General features: G+C 35.0%; 1 protein-coding gene across 1 annotated transcript in view; it reads right to left on the bottom strand.

The window, feature by feature from the left end:
- The window catches only part of LOC138698393 (calmodulin-like), an 891,422-nt gene that overhangs the window by 136,425 nt on the left and 731,241 nt on the right, over positions 1 to 23,756 (bottom strand). The window contains exon 3 of the mRNA XM_069824269.1: positions 17,103 to 17,348. Coding sequence (XP_069680370.1) covers positions 17,103 to 17,348 — 246 coding nt within the window. The remainder of the gene's footprint in view (positions 1 to 17,102; positions 17,349 to 23,756) is intronic.

Genomic DNA, 23,756 nt, shown 5'->3' with positions numbered 1-23,756 from the left:
GATTTTTATATAGCGTTCGGGTTTTGTAATTGCATTTTGTAGCAATTTGTAAACTGACAGGAACCAGCAGTCAAAGTTAATATATCGGTTTTCCATTACCTTGTAGACTTTTTTCATTGCCTTTGATCTGTAAATTGTTTTGTGTAGGGTGAAGTACTCGTCTTTCAATTAAAACTATAAATTATTCTTTTGGACAAAATTCAAATTATTAAAATTTATTTTACCTGTAGCATGATAAACATGAAATATTCGTACTACTAGCAATATAAATTATGTCTAAAATATATTTATACTTAGAAATTTAATTTATTAAGCAAAATTTCCCGTCTTTGCTGTAATTTGATTATTGTGATTTTCTACTGACTGACCTGAATGTCAACCAGTCACAAAGATTACAACGAGTTCATAAAAAAATTCTTGTGTTCGCTTCATCTGCGATGTCCGTCGCGCTGACATTATCCTATCCTTCCAAACTCTAAACTGGCTACGATTTAATGAACGTAGAAATTTTCATTCCCTTGTTCTCCTTTTCCAAGTCCTTCACACCTCTAAACCTACTACCTTACCTCCCGTTTCAGTTACCTATCATCGTATTACAATCTCTACACACGCACGCAAAATAGCCGTATACTAACCATACCAACATGCAGTATACATCATCGTATTCATCATCATACACAAACTCGCTATCGCACTTGTGGAATACCCTACTCAGTGACATCACAAATCGTCGGAATTTAACAGTGCAATGCAGTGAACTGAGTATTCTGACTTATTATAAATGTTTCGAATTTGTTACTGTTTTGTTTTACTTGATATTTGCACAGTCAGTTACTCATTTCTAGATATTTAGTCATTTTCCTTACGGCCAGCGCACACCGGACGCTATATTATGCAGCTATACTATAAAGATATATAGCTAACATTAATGCAGCATGTGATTATATGTTAACCCGCACACCTAAAGAAAACTATAGCCCCCTTAAGCTGTAAAACTCTGCTATATAGCGCGCATTTGACTCCTAGCTATTTTTACAAAACATAGCGTAGATCAGTGATATCAAAGCAAGCGTATTTTTCTGACCTTGATGTCTTGCGCGGGCATCAAGCGTTAGGTATGGAACGAGGAAGGTTTATGTATATGCATAAGAAGCCTGTTGAATTAAGAAAACAGTGGTGTACAAACTTCAAACGGAACGTGAAATTTTATGTCATTTTTATATGGCTTCTTTCTGTTTGATATTAAAGATATTGTCTGTAAAACAAAAATACTAACACCAGTTTCTTAATATTGCAGTTGTGTTTCAAACGTTAATTACATAATAAAGAGTTAAGAAGGAATATTCACATAAATTTCATAACAGTACAACTATACTGTACTAAGTGAATGAAACACGTTATTCATAAAGAAAGTTATATCCCAAAATAATAGAGATTGAGTATGACACAATAAGTTGGAATTGATATTGGTGGTATCTTTAGTCTTATAAACGTAATTAATAAACTAATCAAAACAACATTATAGTACAAAACAAAGTTATCTAGGTATATGTTTTAACTGTAACTAATATTACATAACAAACCTCTTATCGCATTATGGTTTTAAAGTGATATTGGTGCGAAACTTCCAATCATCAGAATATTAAATTATTTTCTCGAATACTGCTGAAGTTATAGAGCTGAAATTTTACCAACACATGGGTACATATCTTTTGTTTATGATGTAACAGTAGTTGCTTTGTTAATTCATTTCCTTAAAAACATTTTGCATGTGAATATTTTCAGAATTTTCAATACACTATCTTCAAAATTACGTATTTACGATATATTAGATTTAGGAAAACATTGTTTCAGTACCTTTAAGGCTACTAAATAAACTTATCTGAAAATTTCACTTTTCTGTAAGAAAGTTGAGAAAATATTTCTTTCGGATAAAAAAGCAAACTTGTGAAAAATGAATATTAAAATTAAATCTTACAGTCTTATAATGCACTTATACTTCTCAGACAAATCTAAAAATTAACATGGCTACAGTTTTGATATGTTCTCTTCTCTTTATCCATTGAACCAGTGCTGGCCATCCCTGTAAATAGCTCGGCCAAGCGGCATATACTACCTCTTTCGTCTGTCTCTTTCCTCTCCGCTGTAAAGCGCTCAGACTCTCCTGAGCTCCAAAGCGCGCGCTTGCTCCTATGGGCATCAGTTGACATGACTGTACGGCGTAGGTTGATGAATGCGCAGAAGGCGAATGCGACCACGAAGTCCAGAACAGAGGTTTAGGAAACAATTTAGCGTCATGTTTGCATTACTTTCAAGATGAAAAATTTAATATAGGAGGTGAAACGGCTTCCTTGTTTGAGGAAAATGAGCACACAGTTCGTATTTATCTAAATCTTATAAACTCTCGTTTCTGTGGGCGTATTATTCCATGTTGCAGAGTGTGACGCTCATGTAAAGGTCAGTATTAATAAACACCCTAATTTAATTGCTTTCCTAAAATTAAAAGAAGAGGAATATAGAAGAAAGAAATCTAAAATTAGTTATATATTAATGTGCAATTTTTTTTCTTCAGAATACTGATAGTTGTTACCGCACTGATTGATTACTGCACACAGTGCAGTATTGAATACCGTTACCATAGTGAAATAAGGATAGATAAGTAAGTATTATTAAATCATTATGGATAAATGATAGATATACAGTGCTGATATACTAACACAAGCAAGAGCAATATAAACTGTTGTACAAAACTTATTACCAGGCAGCGCATTTTCGTTCCCAAACGTACAGCGGATCGAGAAGATTCTTCTGGTAGCTGCATCTATTACGTCACGTGGATGCGTAAGCAAGGTCGAATTGCAAGCAGGTACGCATGGGGTCATTAAATAATAATGATGTAATGTATTATAAATATGTTCCTGTAACGTCATATGATGTAGAAAGAACATTCTCTTAGTTTAAAGAAATTTTATGTGATCTTCGTAAAAGATTTGCATTTCATAACCTCAGAATATATGTTTTTGTTCACTGTAACGGAGTTGATTTCGTTACATGAATTAATTGCATATTTTATATGTAAAATATTTACAGTTAATGTATATGATATATTTTATATAATAGTACACAATATATATTATAGAACATAATAGTAAACATATATATTCTGAGTTTATGAACTTCATATCTTTTACTGTAACTGTCAGTAAAAATTTGTTTAAGCTAAGAAAATGTTCTTCCTACGTCACATGACGTTACAGGGACAAAATAATAATAACAATAAAAAACAATATATAAATTATTAATATTTATATTTTACACAATATATACAAATAATTCGTTTATCAAAACCTATCCCGTTGCACTGAACGGAAACATATATTGTGAGGTTATGAAATGCAAATCTTTTACGAACGTCACATAAAATTTGCTTAAACTAAGAGAATATTATTTCTACGTCATATGACGTTACAGGGAATTTTTATAATACATTACATCATTATTATTTAATGACCCCAGGCGTACCTGCTTGCAATTCGACCTTGATTACGCATCCACGTGACGTAATAGATGTAGCTACCAGAAGAAACTACTGGATCCGCTGTTGTTTGAGAACGAAAATGCTCTGCCTGTTTATTACCTACATTCCACCAATTTCTTCCTTTGGATCTGTAATTGAAATTACGGTTGGAAACCGTTTTGAATACGATACCAGTTTTCATGCAACTCAATCCATATTGAATACGATCCAACCTCACTTTTTAGGTTATAGAACTTGAGACTCAGATCGTTTTGAATTCCCGTTTTCAAGAAAATTTCAATACGGTAAGCGTACTGACTATAGACGAACTTAGGGACAGTGTATGAATAGAAATCTGAAGCACTAAAGAAATAAACAGAAATGGGGAAATTATTTTGTTAAAAGAAAGTATTGTTGAAACATTTCCTCATCATTTTCTAGGTCGTGACATAAATGATAAAATTCCCAGAGTTTCTCCCTACAATTATTAATTTCATGAATCCAGTTGTTCCGCTTCTCTTTTAAAGCCAATGCAAATAATAACAATCCCTCTGGTTCCATCCTCTTGGCCATCTTGAAGAAAATGTCTCTGATGAACCATTATTATAGCATCTTGTGTGCGCATGTTCATATCTTATCGCTAGCTATAATATCGCACAAAATCATAGCGCTATATAGTATAACGTCCGGTGTGCTCTGGCATTTAATCACTAATATATTAGGCAGTCAATATATTGCATCAGTAGTACTTTTTGCGCCCATTGTGATTTTACCTTTCTACTTATATATATATATATATATATATATATATATATATATAATTCCCCTCTTTTTGCATTTTTGCACTTGTGCTTTCTGTATTTGTAATAATTTTATTTTGATTTCTTATTTGCTTCTTTTCTCTGCCTTTGTTTTTTTTTTGTATATGCTTATTTGTCTTCTGGTGGTGTAGTAGAGAAAGCCTGATGGCCTTAACTTCGCCAGATTAAATAAATAAATAAATAAATAAATAAATAAATAAATAAATAAATAAATAAATAAATAAATAAATGAAAGAATGAATGAATGAATAAATAAATAAATAAATAAATAAATAAATAAATAAATAAATGAATGAATAAATAAATAAAAGTCACCGGCGTGGCTCAGTCGGTTAAGGTGCTTACCTGCTGGTCTGAAGTTGCGCTTGGACGCAGGTTCGATCCCCGCTTGGGCTGATTACCTGGTTGGGTTTTTCCGAGGTTTTCCCCAACCGTAAGGTGAATGCCAGGTAATCTATGGCGAATCCTCGGCCTCATCTCGCCAAATGCCAGCTCGTTATCACCAATATCATCGACGCTAAATAACCTCATAGTTGATACAGCGTCGTTAAATAACCAACTAAATAAATAGTTTAGCGCCAAAATTCAGGTTTTTTTTCATTCCGCGAAGTCTAGCTTCAATTATGTCCTTTTGATGCCATTTTCTCATCAATATATGGTGCAGTGTGGCGTGCGAGCTTAGATAAACCGAATAGAGATGACCAGCCTGATATTACTCTCTCCTCTATGAACCCTCCAACCAAGTACCGACACCAATCGGGAACTCCTACTTGGCGAGTCCCAAATGTATACGGAATTAATCTGGGTATATCTGGTGACCGTTAAGCAACTACTTGGGTTGGTACTTTTGATTGAAAGTAACCCTACATAATCCACTCGGGAAGTTTAGTCAGAACTCATAAAGCTGAAGTACTTCCGTCTGCTCCCTCCGTGGTTACAGTGAAGAAACTAACACGTTTCTCTGATCAGTCATACGAAATGAAAAGTGCCATGTAGGTACATACATCATCTAACAATCATTTTCATTCATTTTTTGTTCCCAGATATAAGAATGTTGCACAATCCTGCAAATAGAAATTTCGGAGAGAAGACGTTGAACACGGCGATTATATTCCAAGTGGTGATAGGAAATAAGAAACCTTGTCGTAATTACTCAGAATACTAAAGCATATGTGCAAAGTCAGAATATAGAGTTTTCCAAGTGTTCACTTTAAGTTTGCGCTAAAATATATAATTTGATATAATAATTTTTAGATTTAAATCATTTATGTTTCATTCAAACATGATAATTTAAAAAGAATTTCAATTTTACAAACTATCTCAAGGTTTTATCAACAGTAATCTCACTAGAGGTTTTTATTCATCTAGAGAAAATCAAAACACGTTTGGGATTTAATTGACTATTACACGATTAGAGGAAAGTATATAAAGATTAGAAGTAACGAAGTACTCCAATACAATAAAATATTAATTGACTTACGAAAATACATCTGTCTTCAAATGTATTATTGTACCATCTCAACATTACAAATATTAAGCTAGATGCATGCTAGATGGCAGTAGTGTGTTATGATTAGCTGTTTTCGAACATAAAATATACTTTAATGCTCGAAGTTAGCTGTTATCTTGCCATCAGTTGTGCCAACTATGGAATCTTCATTGAACTCTGTAGACGATTACTAGCAATGCCTTCTCGATCTAGATCACGATGGCAGTGTTACTAGTCAAGAAAGCTTTGTTGATCCAGTTTCATTTTTATTAAAACAGTTGCATTCCACTTCAATTATTCGAATCCCAGTAATTAACGTCACTTGACAGATGATTTTCAATAAATCTTAATATTAAACAATCTCTGATACGTGACTATCCATAATGTCATATAGCAGAAGCTATAACATAACCTAAATAATATATACAAGTGTTAGAAAAGTTTTAGTTAACGACGATGACATAAAAAATAAACGTGAATAATTTTAAAAGGAATAATTATTGAAAGTACAATTTTCAAATTTGAATGTTTTAGTGGTTGGTGGTTCAGTTGATGTTATATTGGACGTGTGCGTAAAAGAAGTGGAACTCGTTGATATAGGCCTACATGGTGTATTCAACTTATTCAGGATTTCCGAATGATGCTCTTCATTTATTTGTAAACTAGCTGTACCCGTGCGCTCCGCTGCACTTATTAGAAATGAATATAAAGTAATTACTTAATTGAAATAGAACATTGGGTCCAGGGAACATTCGTGTTTGATAGAAGAATAAATCGTTTAATATGCTACTTAATTTAAATTCCATTTAACTAATTAAAACGCTATCATTTTGGTCCAGAGACCACTCATTTGGTGCAAAAATAATTCGTTTAACAATTTTCTAAATTAGTCTTGAATGCATCCTTAATAAATCACTCCAAATTAATAGAGTTGATTGTGGACGAAGATCATTTTTATGTTAACCTTACTGTGCATCTTTTTTTTTAAGTTTATTTTATTCACGCCTTAACATCTGTGGTCATATTGCGTGTTTAGAATGTGTGGGTATATCAGCAGGCCGTTTTTACTCTTGTTGAGTTCCTGTTTCTATTGTGTGTTGAGATGGCTTGTGTTCATGTAACTGATAGACTTTGATTAATGATTTTGGTATTGGTAATTGAGGCGGTGATGAATAATGGCATGTATCTTTCCAATTCTGCATTTACCTTTATGACTAAGGGAAATCATGAAAAACCCCAGTCAGATTGGTCGGCCACGGGGTTTGAACCCGGGACCCTCGAATGCGTGTCTCAAATGCTACCGCCTGAGCCAACTCGCTCGGTTGTTTGTCATTGTTTATGCAAATAAAAAATGAGGTACCCTACATAAATATTATTTTAAGAAACCCAGGAAACAAATATGGTAAATTATGAGCGCAGGAACGCTATTTCATGACACCTTTTAAAATAACTCAGCTCCAGTGATCTCTATGGTAAAATGAGTGTATAAAATTAGAGTATTTTATGTGGACCAAATAAAGTTGCAATAATAAAGTTATACAATATTTCGACAGTATATCAAGTTTCCTGTGCGTACAGATTTCTTTTCATCTTAGCTCAGTCCTCATTTGTAGTATTACGTCCATCTAGAAAAACTACAAATTTCAAATAGTGAAGGTTAATTAGCTTCTGAGATTACTTCATACAAACACACAAAATATTCTCTGTATATTAATATTGATAAACGTCAAGGCCGCCTTAAATAGACGGAGTCATTTGTTTTGATTTCACTGTAGCCATCGTGATCGTTCCTGCAATAACTCCTATGTCACATATCGATTTTAAGATTTTTTCTCTATTAAATAACTTAAATAGTGATGCAGCAAATAATACAATCTACTATACATAACTTAATTATGTTTCTTTCTTTCGAAAATGTAAGAATTCACGATCTCCTATGCACTACTGCCATAGAATGAATAAATTTGTTTTTCTTCCTACTAAAAAATTTAATATTTTGCACATAGAATTTACGGAACAACGACTCTATAATCTGAGGCGGTGGTAGAAATGTATTCTATTGTTATTTTAAAACTCTTGTATATCCTTAAATATCAGTCCTATCAAAATTTTTCCTGGAATAAAACTTATCGGAAATAATTTTTAAAGAGACTTTTGTTATGTAACATTTTTCACAAAAATCAATAATAAGCGAGATATTTCGGTTTATTTAATTCAGGCCCCTTATAACCCCCCTTTTATATATAGTATTTTGAATGCCATCTAGCCTAAAATCTAAGTTACAATGAACTTAATTTATGTTCCAATTTTCATCGAAATCCGTTCAGCCATTATCGCGTGAAAAGGTAACAAACATCCAGACAGAAAAAGAGACATACAAACAAAAATAAAAAAAAAGCGATTTTCGGTTTCAGGATGATTAATTATATATGTCAACACCAATTATTTCTGGAAAAGCGAAAATTACCAGAAAAATTTCGCTTACAGATTTATTATTAGTATAGATATGATTTCAGGGAAGATGCATGGGTATGACCAATGATCTTTATTAATTCTTGTTCTTGAATGCCAATGCGAGTCATATTTGAAACTGCTATGCATCGACTGGAGTGGTTTGTAATTTTCTGTACTTTTTTTTGACGTCCAGACCAGCGCAGTTTGAAATGTTGGCAAACAAAGAAACAAATGTTAGGGACACGATAAGATTCAACAAATGCTAGGGACGCGATAAAATTAAACAAATGCTAGGGACGCGAAAAAATTAAACAAATGCTAGGGACGGGATAAAATTGTGCGATAAGCAGCCATGATTGTCCTTTCGTACCGTTTTATTGGTCAAAAGTAGTATGATGTAGTAAAAGTGTAATAGTCAGTAAAAAGTCACTTACGATGTCAATATGGGTTCAGAGCCATAGTGGGCCAAGCGCCATTTATGAAAAACGAAGAAAGCGAGGGTTAAAATTAAGTAAATGCCATAGTTTAATGAAGATTGACATATAATTAAGTTTTAATGTGTACCTATACTTTATATTACTTGCTACATGTTTCCATTAAAATTACAGGGGCAATGGAATTATATAATATAATATTGACACTAGAGAAGAACAATATCGCACGTGAAAAGTAGGACAAATTATATATATTTCAAAATTATAGAATACAAATATAATATAGGTACTCGTACAAATAATTTATCAGCATATCAATAACAACCTCATAAAATTACTTACAAAAAACACTCCCAAAAATAATATACACTTATGAAAAATAAATAAATAAAAAATTATTTGATTAACAATATTTTCACCGTTACAATTACACATATATAAAAACTAAATATAAACATTTACATAGAGATAAAAAACTTTACAGGAGAAAAAGTTCGTCCAAAGGGCTGGACTCTGGAAGAGTACCCAAAACGCTCATTGCATTTCCGCGTTGAATAGCAATACTTAAGCGTTGACGTAAATAAGTAGTGCAACGGCGATCACCAGTAATGGAGATCAAAATTTGGCCTATTTGAGATACCAAAACTTTATCGTCATGACTCCAAGGACCGAAGGTCTCCACAGCAAATGGGACAAAGATAAAGTTGTCTAAAAGATGAGCATATTTATTGACTTTCTTCTTCACGGCTAATTCAGCAGCAGATGCTGCGCGTCTGGAGGTATTCGGTAAGTGAAATGGAGCTAGAGTGTCAACGCAAGTGGAGTCCCAAATTAAAGATTTTCCTCTAGACCATGGAATTAAGGTCAGACCATCGAGTCGTTTACCATCTGCGCGACTAATACCTGGTGGTTCCAAAAGAGACGGGATGCCACAAGAAGTCAGAGATCTTTTAATGATATCATTGAGTGATGTATGCCTGGGAATGCGACCCTTGCTCCTCGCACAGCTGAGTGCATGATGACCGTAAATATCAGCAATTCCCCCGCAAATACATTGGTGTGGCTGGCAGAGTTTACAACCAAGGCGTAAAGCTATTGCGATTTTAAAAAATGTACCACAGTCTAATAGATACAGTCACGCAACTTCAACACTTTTTTTGCCAACATTCGCGGCACTAGCGCCCAAGCGGCAGGCAAGGCACTGCTCATAGGGTTGATACAGCCAGCACGTGCTTTAAAGGGATGCGAGGTGTTATAATAACGTTTTAATCATGCGTCGGAATAAAGGCAATGTGTGCAATGACGAAAATTGCAGTAAAAACAAGTTTAAATCCCGAATTTGTCGTTCTTCAGATTCCCTAAAGACCAAGAGAAAATCACAACTCAGTCATAACCAATAATCCACGTTGTAGGTAGCCTACGTATTGTGTTTTATAAAACATTTATTACTTATCAGTTACCTATTTGTATGTCAGGAAAGAAAGTTTAAATAAAAACAAAGTTAATACCTGTTACAGTATATAATGCTTTTTGCAGAGATCATATGTGTAAATGTGTAACCATTCCGATTTTGGATAATGTATCTACAGTTTTTAATGCAAGTAATTCCATAATTTTTGTATTCGTGTTTTTTCCTTTATATTTTTCAAAAGTTGAATGTTATATTGCATGCAAGTAGGTATCATGGTGTTAATTTTGCAAGAATTCATGGAGTATAGTAATCCTTTTGCAAAATATTCAATTCTTGAATAAATTCAGACTATGTCGATAAATTTCTGATCTGTTGGTGCAGATTCATGTGGCAGACGTATTAAGTTCTCAAGAAATAAAAGAACCTTTTTTAAATTTTATATAAAAAGGATTCTTTTCTGTAATAATTTGCATGACTGTTATTGGTGTTGATTTTACATTCCCAGTGATTATTTGAGCCGTTCGTGCTATTCACTGACTATTAATAGTTTAAATACATTCAATATTAACTGCCACTTTGCGCTGTATTTTACAGAATGTTTACTTTAACCCTCATTACCCATTTTTGACTTACACCACTTCTGCTCTGAAAATAAAATTAGGCCTACATTTTCTGAGTTAATTGAAGTTACAATTTTTTCAACAAAATTGTGTGTTCATTTATTTGTTCTCACCTACGTCATATTAACAGTAAGTGCATGTAAATTACGTATTATATAGGTAGGATAAGTTAAAATTAGGCATTATGTGTGAAAACTGGAAATGTAATGTAAAATGCGGTAAACTTGCTATAAAAATTTAAACCATAACATCAGCACTATTTGTGACTCAAAATAATAAAGAAAATACCGGTTCTTAAGAAATAGAAAATTAATGAACTTAATATTAATGTTTAAATCTTCCCCTTTTTTATTTTAAAGTTTACCTCAGCGGCCGAGTTTACCCCAATTTGCGGTATGCAAAATCGTTAATTTCTCAGGAAATGGGGAGAGGAGTTCACCACGCGATGTACCCTACGAGATACGCCCTACAATTTTGAAGCTACTAATTTTTACTTTTCTCACAGGAAATACAAAGTTCCAATGATTCATAAATATATTTAGGAATGAATTGAATTAACCGACCACGCACGAACAATTATATTATTTCAAACCATGATACGTGATCAGGGCCATGATTCAGTTGTAAGGAGCAGAAAGAATTACGTTTATTCCCAGCTTCTGAAACTTGTACATTAACTGCGTGTGAAATTCTTCCAGGATTCTAAAGTAGAATTAATAAGAACCATATACACTTATTGTATAGCATAAAAATATAAAATAAATTACGCAAAACCCGTTTTCTGATGTGTTATATGTCGTGTGCACACTTTTAACTTGCCTGCCGCTAGAGGGCTACTGTCGCGCCAGCTGTCAAATGTTGGCATATTTTATACGTATGAGTTGCGTGACTGTATCTATTAGACTGTGGATGTACTATCTATTAGGGTGCCGATGTGAGGAGAAGGTAATGCGTGTAACCAAGCTCCAGACTCACTCTCTTGAAGAGCTAGGAGATGTGCAATGTCTTGTTCGGATGTGAAAGAAGAAAGGAGTGTATCTAAAATTTTTTGGGAAAAGATAACGTCCCATTGTTTTTGAAATTCAGGATGGGGAGGAGGATGAGTGGTTTGTGAGGAAGTATACCAACTTGTCAGAGCATCGCGCACATGGCAGATTTCAGCTGCATCACTGTATAAAGGAAAGAGCGATTTGATGCAACGGAAAACTCCAAAGGCAGAAGAAAGAAAAGCAGGTATACAAACGTCAGAAAGTTTCCGAATGCCCACACCACCAAATTTAATTGGGCTTGAGTCCAACTAGTATCGGTAAAACTTATATGGAGGATCACTTCCAAACTGGATCGAAAAAGAATCAACTTTATGTAGGAAAGTTGGAAGAAGCCACAAAGGAGTAGTACGCATAAAGTAAGTCATCTTAGGGATTAGAAAACAATTTTTAAGGAGATAATAAGAAATATGAGGATGTATTAGTTTTAAACGATCGATGAAATATTGCAAAGAAATTAGTTTTTCTTCAGCGATGTGATCGGCAGCTTCCAAAAAGACGGGAGATCCAAGAATCGTTCAAGTGGATTTTGACATTAGTAAAATACCCGGAGCAAGTTTGTGAAAATAAGAGAAAACAGTTTGATTAAACTTAGAACAAAAATAAATTTCACATTTATCAGGATTAAGTTCTAACCCTATAGTTGAACCGAATTGAATGATTTTATTAAGATCTTGCAAAACATCTGAAGGGGCTCCACTTAAGCAACCATCATCTAAGTAAAAAAGGTTGAGTTCACTAATAAGTTCTTTAATAAGGGGATGAATTGTTACACTAAAAAGTAAAGGGCCAGCCGGATCCCTTTGTTGGCAACCTGATTGATACATAATTGTATCAGAGCCAAAATATAAAGTAGAAAGGTGTCTGTATGATTGCCAGAAATAGGGGAAAAGTTGTGGAATTTTAAGTTTGACAGCTTGCAACATGGTATCTCTTTCAATACAATTGAAGGCATTTCTGAAATCTAACTTAAGAACGATTTTATCAGAGTGAGAATTGGCAGAAATGAATGAGCGCAATGAGTGAATAATGCTTTCATAGCCCTGAGGTGAACCGAAGCCAAATTGGTTCGGTCTAAAATATGCACTAATTTCTTCTTTGACACTAACACAAGCTATTTTGAATACCAATCTTCGAAAAGTGTTCCCAATGGCAATAGGTCTGATGCCACCATCCTTCTTATTGATCGCAATAAGGAAAGCTCCGTAAAATACAGGACAAATCCCAGGATCTAAGTCGCCATGTAACAGAAAATTGCAAAGGTGGGTTAACGAAGAAAGAAGCCGTTTACCGGAATCACCTGCAGGTACAGAAACCAGATCCTTAAGGTGTTGAGGTCGTAAACCATCGATACCAGCCGCAGAACCTTGTGGAAAGCTCTGTAGAGATTTCAAGACGTCTTCGCTGGTGACTGATAGGCTGGGTGCTGTAGGATCAGGAAGGTCAGGGAAGGAGGAAGGTCTAGAAGGAGATGGATGTTTAGATTTTAAAACATCATATGTAGCAGTTGTTGGATCTGCAACTCCCATATCCGAAGATAAGAATTGAATTATGGTAATAACTTCATTTCAACCCTTGATTTCTACGGTTTTAGTAAATGGTGCTTGGCCTACTGTGGTTCTGAACCCTTCAATTACCCATACCATGTTTATAAGAATTAACCAATGCTTGCACGAACAGAGAATCTTTAACCAAACTACAGAAAGGTGGCCTAGAGTTCGATGATAGCTCGCTACACTGACTAAACACATCAAGGCTTGTAACTACAAAACGGAAAGTTTCTGGACAAGGGTTTCTATGTGAAAATTATTCATATTTATCATCCCTATCATCCTTTAAATTTATAACAAAGTCACAGTATCATCCGGTATAGGCGTAAGTGTGTAAATACGAAAGTAAGTACATAAGTAAGTACCCATGATAGTAAATAATTAAGTCAACAATTACATGTGTACATAAATGTGCAAACACATAAATATGTACTTAAGTACAAAATTACGACAATAATTTGAAGGAGTTACGCAACAATAGACCAAGCGACAATCTGAGATATTTCACAAAGCTCTTGTTGACCGGATTATTTAACTCGGAAAAAATCAAGAATGCGATATCTGCATTTTTCTGCTATTCATCATCAAAATTCGTTTATTGTATAAATTTCATTTATTTATTTTGATTTGAAACATTAAATCAACTGCATCTCTGTTGTTAAAAATCGGTTAGCCTTTTTTTTTTTTTAGTATTACTTGTGCTATTGTTTGTAATTATATGAATGTTACAATACTTCTTGCATAAAATGTTTAATAAAAATCAGATTTATTTCAATAGTCAGTATCACGAAAACAGGTTTTTGGCGGTTGGTGTATTATTGCGTAACTGTGTCCAATTATGTACTATGTAATGCTATCCTTGTGAGAGAACTTTTATACTGATATTCAGTTATGCGGATTCCCAATCCACACCAGCCTACCACACAAAGTTTCGCTGAGTATTCTGGTTTCTAGCAGGCAACCCCAGTCGTACATACGTTGGCCTATACCGGGGGATGGGGTACTGTCTTCGCGCTACGAGTTGGCGCGGGGAGTAGGTAGGCGGGACGGGGGAACTTTACGCTACATTCTGACCTGAAAACTTCAGTCCACTTACTTGGCTACAAGGGAACGGAGTCAGACATAAAAGATTCCGCATCTTCGGTGTTGTCGCTATGACTGTCATTATCACATTTTTCAAAATTGCTGGAGTATGATCTGTTTATGATAATCGTCTGTTTATGTTCCAGCCGTGTATATTAATTCGAATCTCTCAACAAAGCCACTAGCTCCACCGCCCCCATCCTGATGGACAACAATGAGTGTTCTGGACACATTTATGGTAGTCAAAACTCCCGTAACATTTTTATCGTGCTAGCACTTGGGGAACGTTAAATTGGTAGGCATTTCTATCCGCATCTCGTCCAGATACAAAATCGATTTTTCCACTTTCCTAAGCTTTCTTATTTGCTGTAGATATCTTCACGTATTCTAATTTACAGTGTTTTCCTCAATTTTTTTTTTTTTTTTGCTGCACATTTCTTCCACCTGAAATCTTTTTCTTCAGTATTCGTCTTAACCCATATCTGCCTAGTGTTGCGTTTTCGCAACAGTCTGCATTAGCTATTTTTCTGCAAAAAATGCAAAGGAATGAATTACAAAATTAACTTTTATTTAATTGCTGTGTATACTAGAAGAATCAAAGGAGCCTGCAGCACAATAATTAACTTCCATTTCAATTTCATGTGGCGGTGGAAAAATTATGAAAATATTCAACAAAAAAAGTCTTGGGCATAAATGGGTTTGTTGTCTTTCATTTCAAATCAATTTTCTCTTGTAAAAGGGTAGAAGTATGTTGCAGCTTGGTATTTTTTTTACTTGTTATTTAACGACACTGTAGTAACTACTAGCTTCTTCAGTGTCGATTGAATTGATGATGACGAGATGGTATTTGGCGAAATGAAACCAAGGATTCGCCATAGATTACCTGACATTCGCCTTCCGCTTGGGAAAATCTCGGAAAAAACCCAACCAGGTAGTCAGCGCAAGGGGAATCGAACTCACTCCCGAGAGCAACTGCAGATCAGCAGGCAAACGCGCTACCTCCTGAGCTACGCCGGTGGCCCTCTTTCTTTTGCAAATAAAAATTCTCAATTATATCTTTTTTTCAGTCTCCCGTGGAAATCATCTACATTTGCGTTTCGGTAGTCTGGATGTTTCCGCTTTTTTTTTCTCCCTCAGGTGTCGACAACACACTTTCTTCTGTGCAGTCTTTCATTTCATTCCTTATACGCTGTATTGTTCTTGTGGATAGATTAGAGTACTTTTCTACCTTTGCTGTAGGTTTCGTAAGAGGAATGCAAAGGCACTGTTGTTCTTTTTCTTCATCACAGAATTATTTTGCACTTCTAATAATATTCCTTCCTTCGCTATAGATTGTCAATCCTTGTTTCCTCTTTGTCGACATATTCACAATAAACAAAAACTGCTATAAATCTAAATAAAATTATGCAATAACATAAATTCTACTAACTATATTATTATCAACACTATTAACACGAAAAGCAAAGGATAACTAAAGCAATACAAAGATTTGTGGTATACTGAAAACAATTGTCTTGTTGAAACCAATAAAACACTACAATAAAAACCCCACTATTATTTTCACAAAGTCGCAAAGACTCATAGACACGTGTAGTAGATGTTTGTGAAACAGGAATATTGCAGTGAACAGCGCGGTGCGCATGCGCGACTGTTTCCCCTCCTAAGTACTTCAGACGACTTCTGGCGTGACAACAGCACTCATATTTTAAACAGAGCAGTCAGGACAAGTGCCTACATACAAAACAACTAAGGCAAAGGCTGTTTCCCGTCGCTGGCCTATGAGCGTATTCCGAATCTCAGCGCTGAGTAATCTGATGGCATCACGGTGTTCCGAATTTCAACATGACGTTACTGATGTTCCACCGGTGTCGCACCGATGCCATCAGCTTGCAGAGGTGGTTGCAGTCTCCATCAGCCGCCATCAGTGAATCTGATTGGTTCTTGTATAGGGCGGGAATTAGCAGACGAATGACATCGTGCACTGTTGTGTCATGGCGGTGTGTTTTGCTGTGTTGTTTGTAATGTGCACAGCGTGAAAACAAAATATTAATGGCTTATGAACGAACATGTCAACGGACCAGTTATTACTACTGGTTCATGAAATAAATTGTTTATGATCTCTTTTCTTTGAGCGAGATGAAAGTATGGAAATTTCGCAAAAATCTTGCTGGCGTAGCACAGTAACAACTTGTACAGACGCCATGATAGCCATTGAACCTTCCAGCAGTTTTGTTCCTATTCTGTTGCGGGGTGACGTCATTGATGTCCACCGGTCCGGTGAGATTCGGAATACACTGCATACCTTCAGCCCCTTTCTTGCGTCGCCAGACTGCGATCGGGAACAGCTATCATCGTAGAATAAAATCGAACGGAATATTGATGCCAAACGTGGAGGAAACGGCAGTATCCCGAGAAAAATCCAAGTGTGAATGTGCCCAACTTAAAAGTTGCTATAGATTTTTCTATGAAAATCCCAGGGTGTCTGGGACTCCAATCCGAACCGTAAAAATATTTATGCAAATACGTATAAGAGTACACTTTTTTAAGTTGATGAAGTCTAAACTTAGAGTAGTCCATATATTATTACATTGGAGGATTACTAGTAAAATTTCCGAAATCCTATTCTTCCTAATTGCTAAAGTAATTCATAGAGGCGAAGTATGAACTGTGGACTCACCAAGTTGATGGTGACGATGAGGTCGTGCTGCTGGTGTCTCTGCCCCTTCTTCGACTTCTTGCCTCCCTTGACGGACGCTGCTTTGGGCTGGGTCTTCACCTGTCCTTTCTGAGCAGTTGGTGGCTTCTGGGCTGGCTTCTGAGCAGTCTTTGTCTGTCCACTCTTTTGGCTGGTGACCGGCGTCTTCTGGCCCGCTTGCCCCTTCTGATTCACGTGGCCACCCCCGTCCGCGGGCTTGTTACGAGCCTGGAATGAGACCAACATAAATCCGTTACGAGGGCCAAAACACACTGTGATAGTAAGAGTGTGTTCGGGAAAACAGCACGTGGCATGCACAATAGCTACTCACCTTAATCTTGTTCCGCAAATTATAAGTTAAGTCTACCGCGGCTCAGTGGTATGGTACTCAATAACCAGGCAGAAATTAAACTGTAGGCCTACAAACTTCAGAGCTTCACACCACATACCATAAATTACATGCAGACATTACTACAAACAGCACATTCAGGCATATTAATAAAAGGCAGAAGCGCATTTATAACGTATTATTAGTTACAATATGATTTTGCTCCAAATAAGAAAGTATTTTATTTAGATATACAGGGTATTAAAATATTCAATATTCTGATAGGTGGTAGTATTCATCAAAACTTCATTTAATTTAGGATGCGCCTTGTTATTATTATTATTATTTATCATTATTATTAATTATTGTTTTTTTATTAGTTGTGTTCATTATTAATTGTCATTATTGAGTGTAATTAGTTACCACTGCCACCGGGTATATACCCATTGCAGTGTGAATAAATACGTACACATACACACAACAAGAAGAAAGAGTAAAAAAAAATATGGGTCCTTTAATTAATATATTCCGAGATATGAACACTTGTTCATCAACATCATAGCAAATGCTCAGTGTAATTTTCATTCAAAAAGAAAAAGCATTTAATATTATGAGAGATGTCACCATAATAAGTAACAAAAGTCTAATAGATATGAGTCCCAAAATTAATATAACACAATCATGAAGCGATGAATTAGACAGCATAGCCCTAATATAATGAAATGACGCGCGGCCATCGTAAAGTTATACAGACTACAGACCTTCCACCAGCAGCCGTGACGTTACAACAGAAGTGCTATGCCCCGAACTCGGGTAGGTTAATTCGTATAGCGATACGACTGGTTTTTTTTTTTTTACACAATATGACAAAATGAAGTAAAGTGCTCTAGATACCTAAACTTTAAATAAACACTTTCAAAAATTTACAACAAAATATCCACTTCAAATATAATACAAAATCAAAAGAATTAGGCCTACTCACCTGGGTTTTATGGTGGCCGTGAGAGAATCACTGTGCCGTAAATGTTATTTTATGTCTGAGTTGTTGTTTAGTCAACTTCCCGAAGAAGGTCTGAACCTCACAAATAACACCAACAAGGCATCACTCATGATGCAACTAGGCCAGGAGAGAATGGGGTAGGGTGGCCAGTTCCCAGTCACTAACTTCACACCACATACAGTACAGCCTAGTATACATTTGTCATATAAATCAATGCCAATTTTGACTTCCATTTCCATAAGATTTATAAAATGCAGACATAATCATACTTACTGGGTTCAAAATCTGCAAGGCGTACAGTACGAATCCACTTTTATAGTCTTTCTTTATAACAAGGAAAATCAAACGACTTGGGCGGTAATTAGATGTACAACTAGGCACAATACGCATTCGTCCCATTTTGTAAATTACAGCCAATAATAATAATAATAATAATAATAATAATAATAATAATAATTTATTATTATTATTATTATTATTATATTATTATTATTATTATTATACCACAAACATAACTACCGGTAATTTATTCACTATAGGCCTACGTATCATGTTATAAAAGTTCAAATGGTTCACATAACCTAAAAATCTAATAAATGGTAATCTAAAAATGCTTGCCTTCGTAACAGCAAGCCACCACATCTCAAACGACAATGCAATATACAGTATAAACGTTGCAACACAAAAATATAATGTCCTATTAATGGTTTAGACTAATTACTTTTATTTTAAAACAATGAGAAACTGCTTAATGCTTACTTTAAAATCACAATCACATCATCATAATATCAACATCTACAGTATGCTTTCTTGTTTACCGAAGGTACACTTCGTGTGAAGTCATACAAACCGAAATGTCAACGAAATAAGCCCGCAACTTCACGATACCGTGTTGTTATGTTTTAATGGTTATCAAGGGTCTTTAAGGTTATGTTTATGTTATATACTGTATGTGAATGGCGATACACTAAAGATCAAAGATATCTGACCTACGATTTTATGAACGCGTAAGCGAACTGTCCAACCACGGAATGTCAGCACCATATAAAAAAAAAATTGACAAACTTTGAAGGAGTTCCGCTAGTTCTCAATAGGTGGCACCATTAGTGGGACAGTTAAAAAAGTGTCAAGGAAAATGATTATGTAAATAAAAAAAATATGGTTTATTTAACGACGCTCGCAACTGCAGAGGTTATATCGGCGTCGTCGGTGTGCCGGAATTTTGTACCGCAGGAGTTCTTTCGTATACCAGTAAATCTACTGATATAAGCCTGTCGCATTTAAACACACTTAAATGCCATTGACCTGGGCCGGGATCGAACCCGCAATGTCGAACACAGAAGGCCAGCGCTATACTGGCTACGCTACCCAGGCCGACAAAAAAAGATTATGTAGATTAAGCATAAATTATTCTCATAATTGACAATATCAGCGGTTTCCAGCAAAATCCAGTGTTGTTTTACAATCAGTAGAGTGGTATGAAAAATTTAATTCTATAATTTTTTTTTATTATTAACAGAAACATGTATGGTACATAAGTGTCAGCCTTAAAAGGCTTTTACTTTAACAGAGATGGTTAACAAGCAGGAACATTTTATATTTAATTGAGGTGACCGATCTTGACGGCAGTTGTTACTTTATACTCTTGTTGCCAGGGCTCTTATCAGAGGATTGGGGTGGTACAGCAAGTCCTTATGAAAGTTTTCTGTAAATTTCTTTATAATGTCATAGAATGATTCTATTTCAAGCATGTCTTGTAGTTGTTTATTGGTGGTTCTATAGTCTGCACCAGTGATAGTTAGGGATACTTTTCTCTGCATAGCATGAAGACGTCTGATAATTTGGAATTTTGCATTGCTCCAGATTTCGCAGCCATAGGTCATTTGAGATCTTATAACAGAAGTGTAAAGGATTTTTTTCAGGGGAATTCTGATGTAAGGTGATTTCAACAATGGATATAGATGAATGAATCTGGTTAGTGCTTTGTTACGAGCTGCTTCTACATGGTGATGAAATCGAAGTTGTTTATCAAGTGTGACGCCGAGGTATTTTACAGATTGTTTATAGTAGATATCTTCGGAGAAGAGATTGAGGTGATCTGGTATTTTTGGCTTTTTTCTGGTAAAAATGATGGCTTGAGTTTTACTTATATTGACTTTTATTCTCCAGTTTCTTAGCCACATTTCCAATATTTTGAGTTGTTTTTGCATAGTACGTTGTGCGATGTTGATTGAAATGTCACTGGTGAAGTAGGTGGTATCATCTACGTATAATCCCATATTGCATTCAGTAATCAATGGAATATCATGTACATAAACTGAATATAAATGCGGTGCTAAGACGGAACCCTGTGGAACTCCGGCTTTGATATTCTTGATTATTGATAATGTGCCATCCATTTTCACTTGAAAAGTTCTATCTGTTAAGAAACTATGTATTAGGTGAATAAGGCTATCATCTATTGACAGTTTAATTAATTCGAATAAAAGACCCGAGTGCCAAACTGTGTCAAAAGCATATGCTATATCCAGAAATGTAGCTATTGTATGTTGGCCGGCTTGAAAGTTATTTGTGATATGGGTTGTGATTCTTTTAAGTTGATGAATTGTTGAGTGATGTTTCTTGAAACCGAACTGTTCGTGATGTACTTTTGATGGAATTTGAAGAATTGGTAGAAGTCTTCTTGCAATAATTTTCTCTAGAATTTTTCCTTGAATGTTCAGTAGACTAATCGGTCTTCTATTATTTGGAATCATTGGATCTTTTCTTGGTTTGGGAAAAGTAACTATGTGAGCATGTTTCCAGGCTTTAGGAAAATACTGCAATTTTAGACAAGTGTTGTATATTTTTGTAAGATATGTAGTAACATTTTTTGGAATATACACAAGCATTTCTGTTGTCACTTTATCAGGTCCTGCAGATTTTTTACGTTTGAGTTCCGCAATTATAGATTTTAACTCTGATGGTGATGTAGGAGTAATAGTATTCGTTGATGAATGGCTGAGATATTGTTGAACTTGACGTTCTGTATTATCAATAAATGTCTGATTGATTGGAGAGGTATTCGGTCTAAATCTGTTTTCTAAGGAATGAGCAATAATGTTTGCTTTGTCTATTGGGGAATAATGTACTCGTCCTGCCTCCTCTTTTATTTTGTGTTTGATGTCTTTGTTGTTTTTCCTAACAATCTTTTGTGTAAGGTCCACATCTTATCTGGGTTTTCAGATATTTCCTTTACTGCTGATTCAAATTGAGAAATTTTATGAAGTTTAGTTTTATTTCGGACGGCTTTGTTCAGCCTATTGTAGCATCTTTTTGACTGCGGATCACCAGTATCTTGCCATTTTTTTCGTGCTCTATGCTTTGCTTGTATGAGAAATATGAGTTCTGTATTGTCAGTTGTGTCACTGATATCTTCTTCGGAAAAGTGGGCAGCTTTGCTGTAGAATCTAGCAAGGTATCTGAGAGAATTTTTATCCCTTCCTCAATAACTTGTGTAGTGTTTAATATTGGATTACCTGGAACAACTTCACTTAGATCATTTTTGTATTGTGACCAGTCTGTACAAGGTTTTCTGTAAGTTTTAAAAGTTCGTATAACAGCAGAAGAGGTGAAATGGACAAGAATCGGAAGATGGTCAGAGTCAAGGGCATTGATTGTTTGAACATTGCCAGGAATTACCGACGTTTTTAGGAGGAATATGTCAAGGACGTCTGGAGTTTGTTCTTCATTGTAAGGATAATGAGTAGGTAAGTTTGGAGCAATGACGTGATAATTTTCTTGATCGGCATGTTTTTGTAAAACTCTTCCTTTTGGATTAATTACTTTGGAGTTCCATATTCTGTGTTTTGCATTTAAATCTCCCCCTATGATAAATTTTGTGTGTGTGTTTGTGATGATGGACATTTCATTTGGTGTGAGAATTTTATTGGGAGGGAAGTACATAGCTGCTACCATCACTTCTTCATTGTTGTGCAATAGGATCTTTATTGCTGTAATTTCTGCTGATGTGAGGCCGTGAATTTGGACTGGAGTGTACGTTATATTACTCTTGATGATAACAGCTGTCCCACCACCTCTTCCATAGGGCCTGTCTGTGCGGATTATTTCGTAATTTCTAATGCTCAGTCTGTCTGTCGATTGTAAATGAGATTCACTAATAAGAGCTATGTCGATATTATTTTGCAGAAGGAAATGTTGGAATTCGAAGATTTGTCTTTTTAAACCATTGGCGTTAAAAGCAATGAGCCGAAGTTCCCTTAATTCTATAATGCGTGTATATTTATGTACGATTTGCAACATTGACTATTATCTTCCCATCTATTCACAGAAGTAATAACTAAAGAAGTCACACTTACATCAACAAATTATCGATCACTATCGATTACTAGGGTCAGATATCTTTGAATGTCAGTGTACATTGGCGTTCAAAGATAACTGACCTCCAATTTTCTGATCGTGTAAGCGAACTTCTTAACCACGGGATAAACCAGAACCAAAGATATAATATTAATAAACTTTGAAATGGTTCCTCTAGTTCTCAATAGGTGACCCTATTATTGGGACGCGTAATAAAGTATTTTGGAAAATGTTTATGTAGATTAGGTATAAATTATATTCTCATAATTGACAGTATCAACGGTTTATCGGCAAATCTAGTGTTTTTACAATCATTAGAGGGGGATGAAATTTTGAAGTTTATAATACGGGTATATTTATGTACTATTGGCGACACTGATCGTTATCTTCGCCATCTATTCATAAAAGTAATAACTAATAACTAAAGAAGCCACAGTCACACGAACAAATTATCGATCACTATCGATAGGGATCAGGTATCTTTGAACGCCAGTGTACGCTTTCAAAAATTTTACAGTAACATTTACATTCGTTAGTTAAAACTTACGAACGTAAAAATAAAATTGTTCTGATAGGTACGATAAAATAAAACTATCCGCCGAATGAAATGTAATATGTTTACAACTAAAAACTACTTTTAAAATATCTGCTGGTTAATTGATTTTCATATTTCATATATTTTAAATTCAACAAACCAAACAACGAATCCATAAGTATATTGCAGACTTTTCTTTAAGAGTAACCGAGTAAAAATTTGATATCTTATTTACCAATTTCCTTGTATTAATTCCGTTAAAATGCTGTTGTATGGAACTCGTTTACAATGTTAGACGGTAAAGTTACTGCATTTGTGAAAATTAGGACGCTTGTTTCCAAAACATTAACTCATATATAATAAAGTGTACCCACAGTCTACTACATACAGTCACGAAGCTTGAGTTTTGAGGGT

The sequence above is a fragment of the Periplaneta americana genome, chromosome 1 (assembly GCF_040183065.1).
Source record: "Periplaneta americana isolate PAMFEO1 chromosome 1, P.americana_PAMFEO1_priV1, whole genome shotgun sequence".
NCBI lineage: Eukaryota > Metazoa > Arthropoda > Insecta > Blattodea > Blattidae > Periplaneta > Periplaneta americana.
The sequence above is the reverse complement of the archived record's forward strand: the minus strand, read 5'-3'. Positions and strand labels throughout refer to the sequence as shown.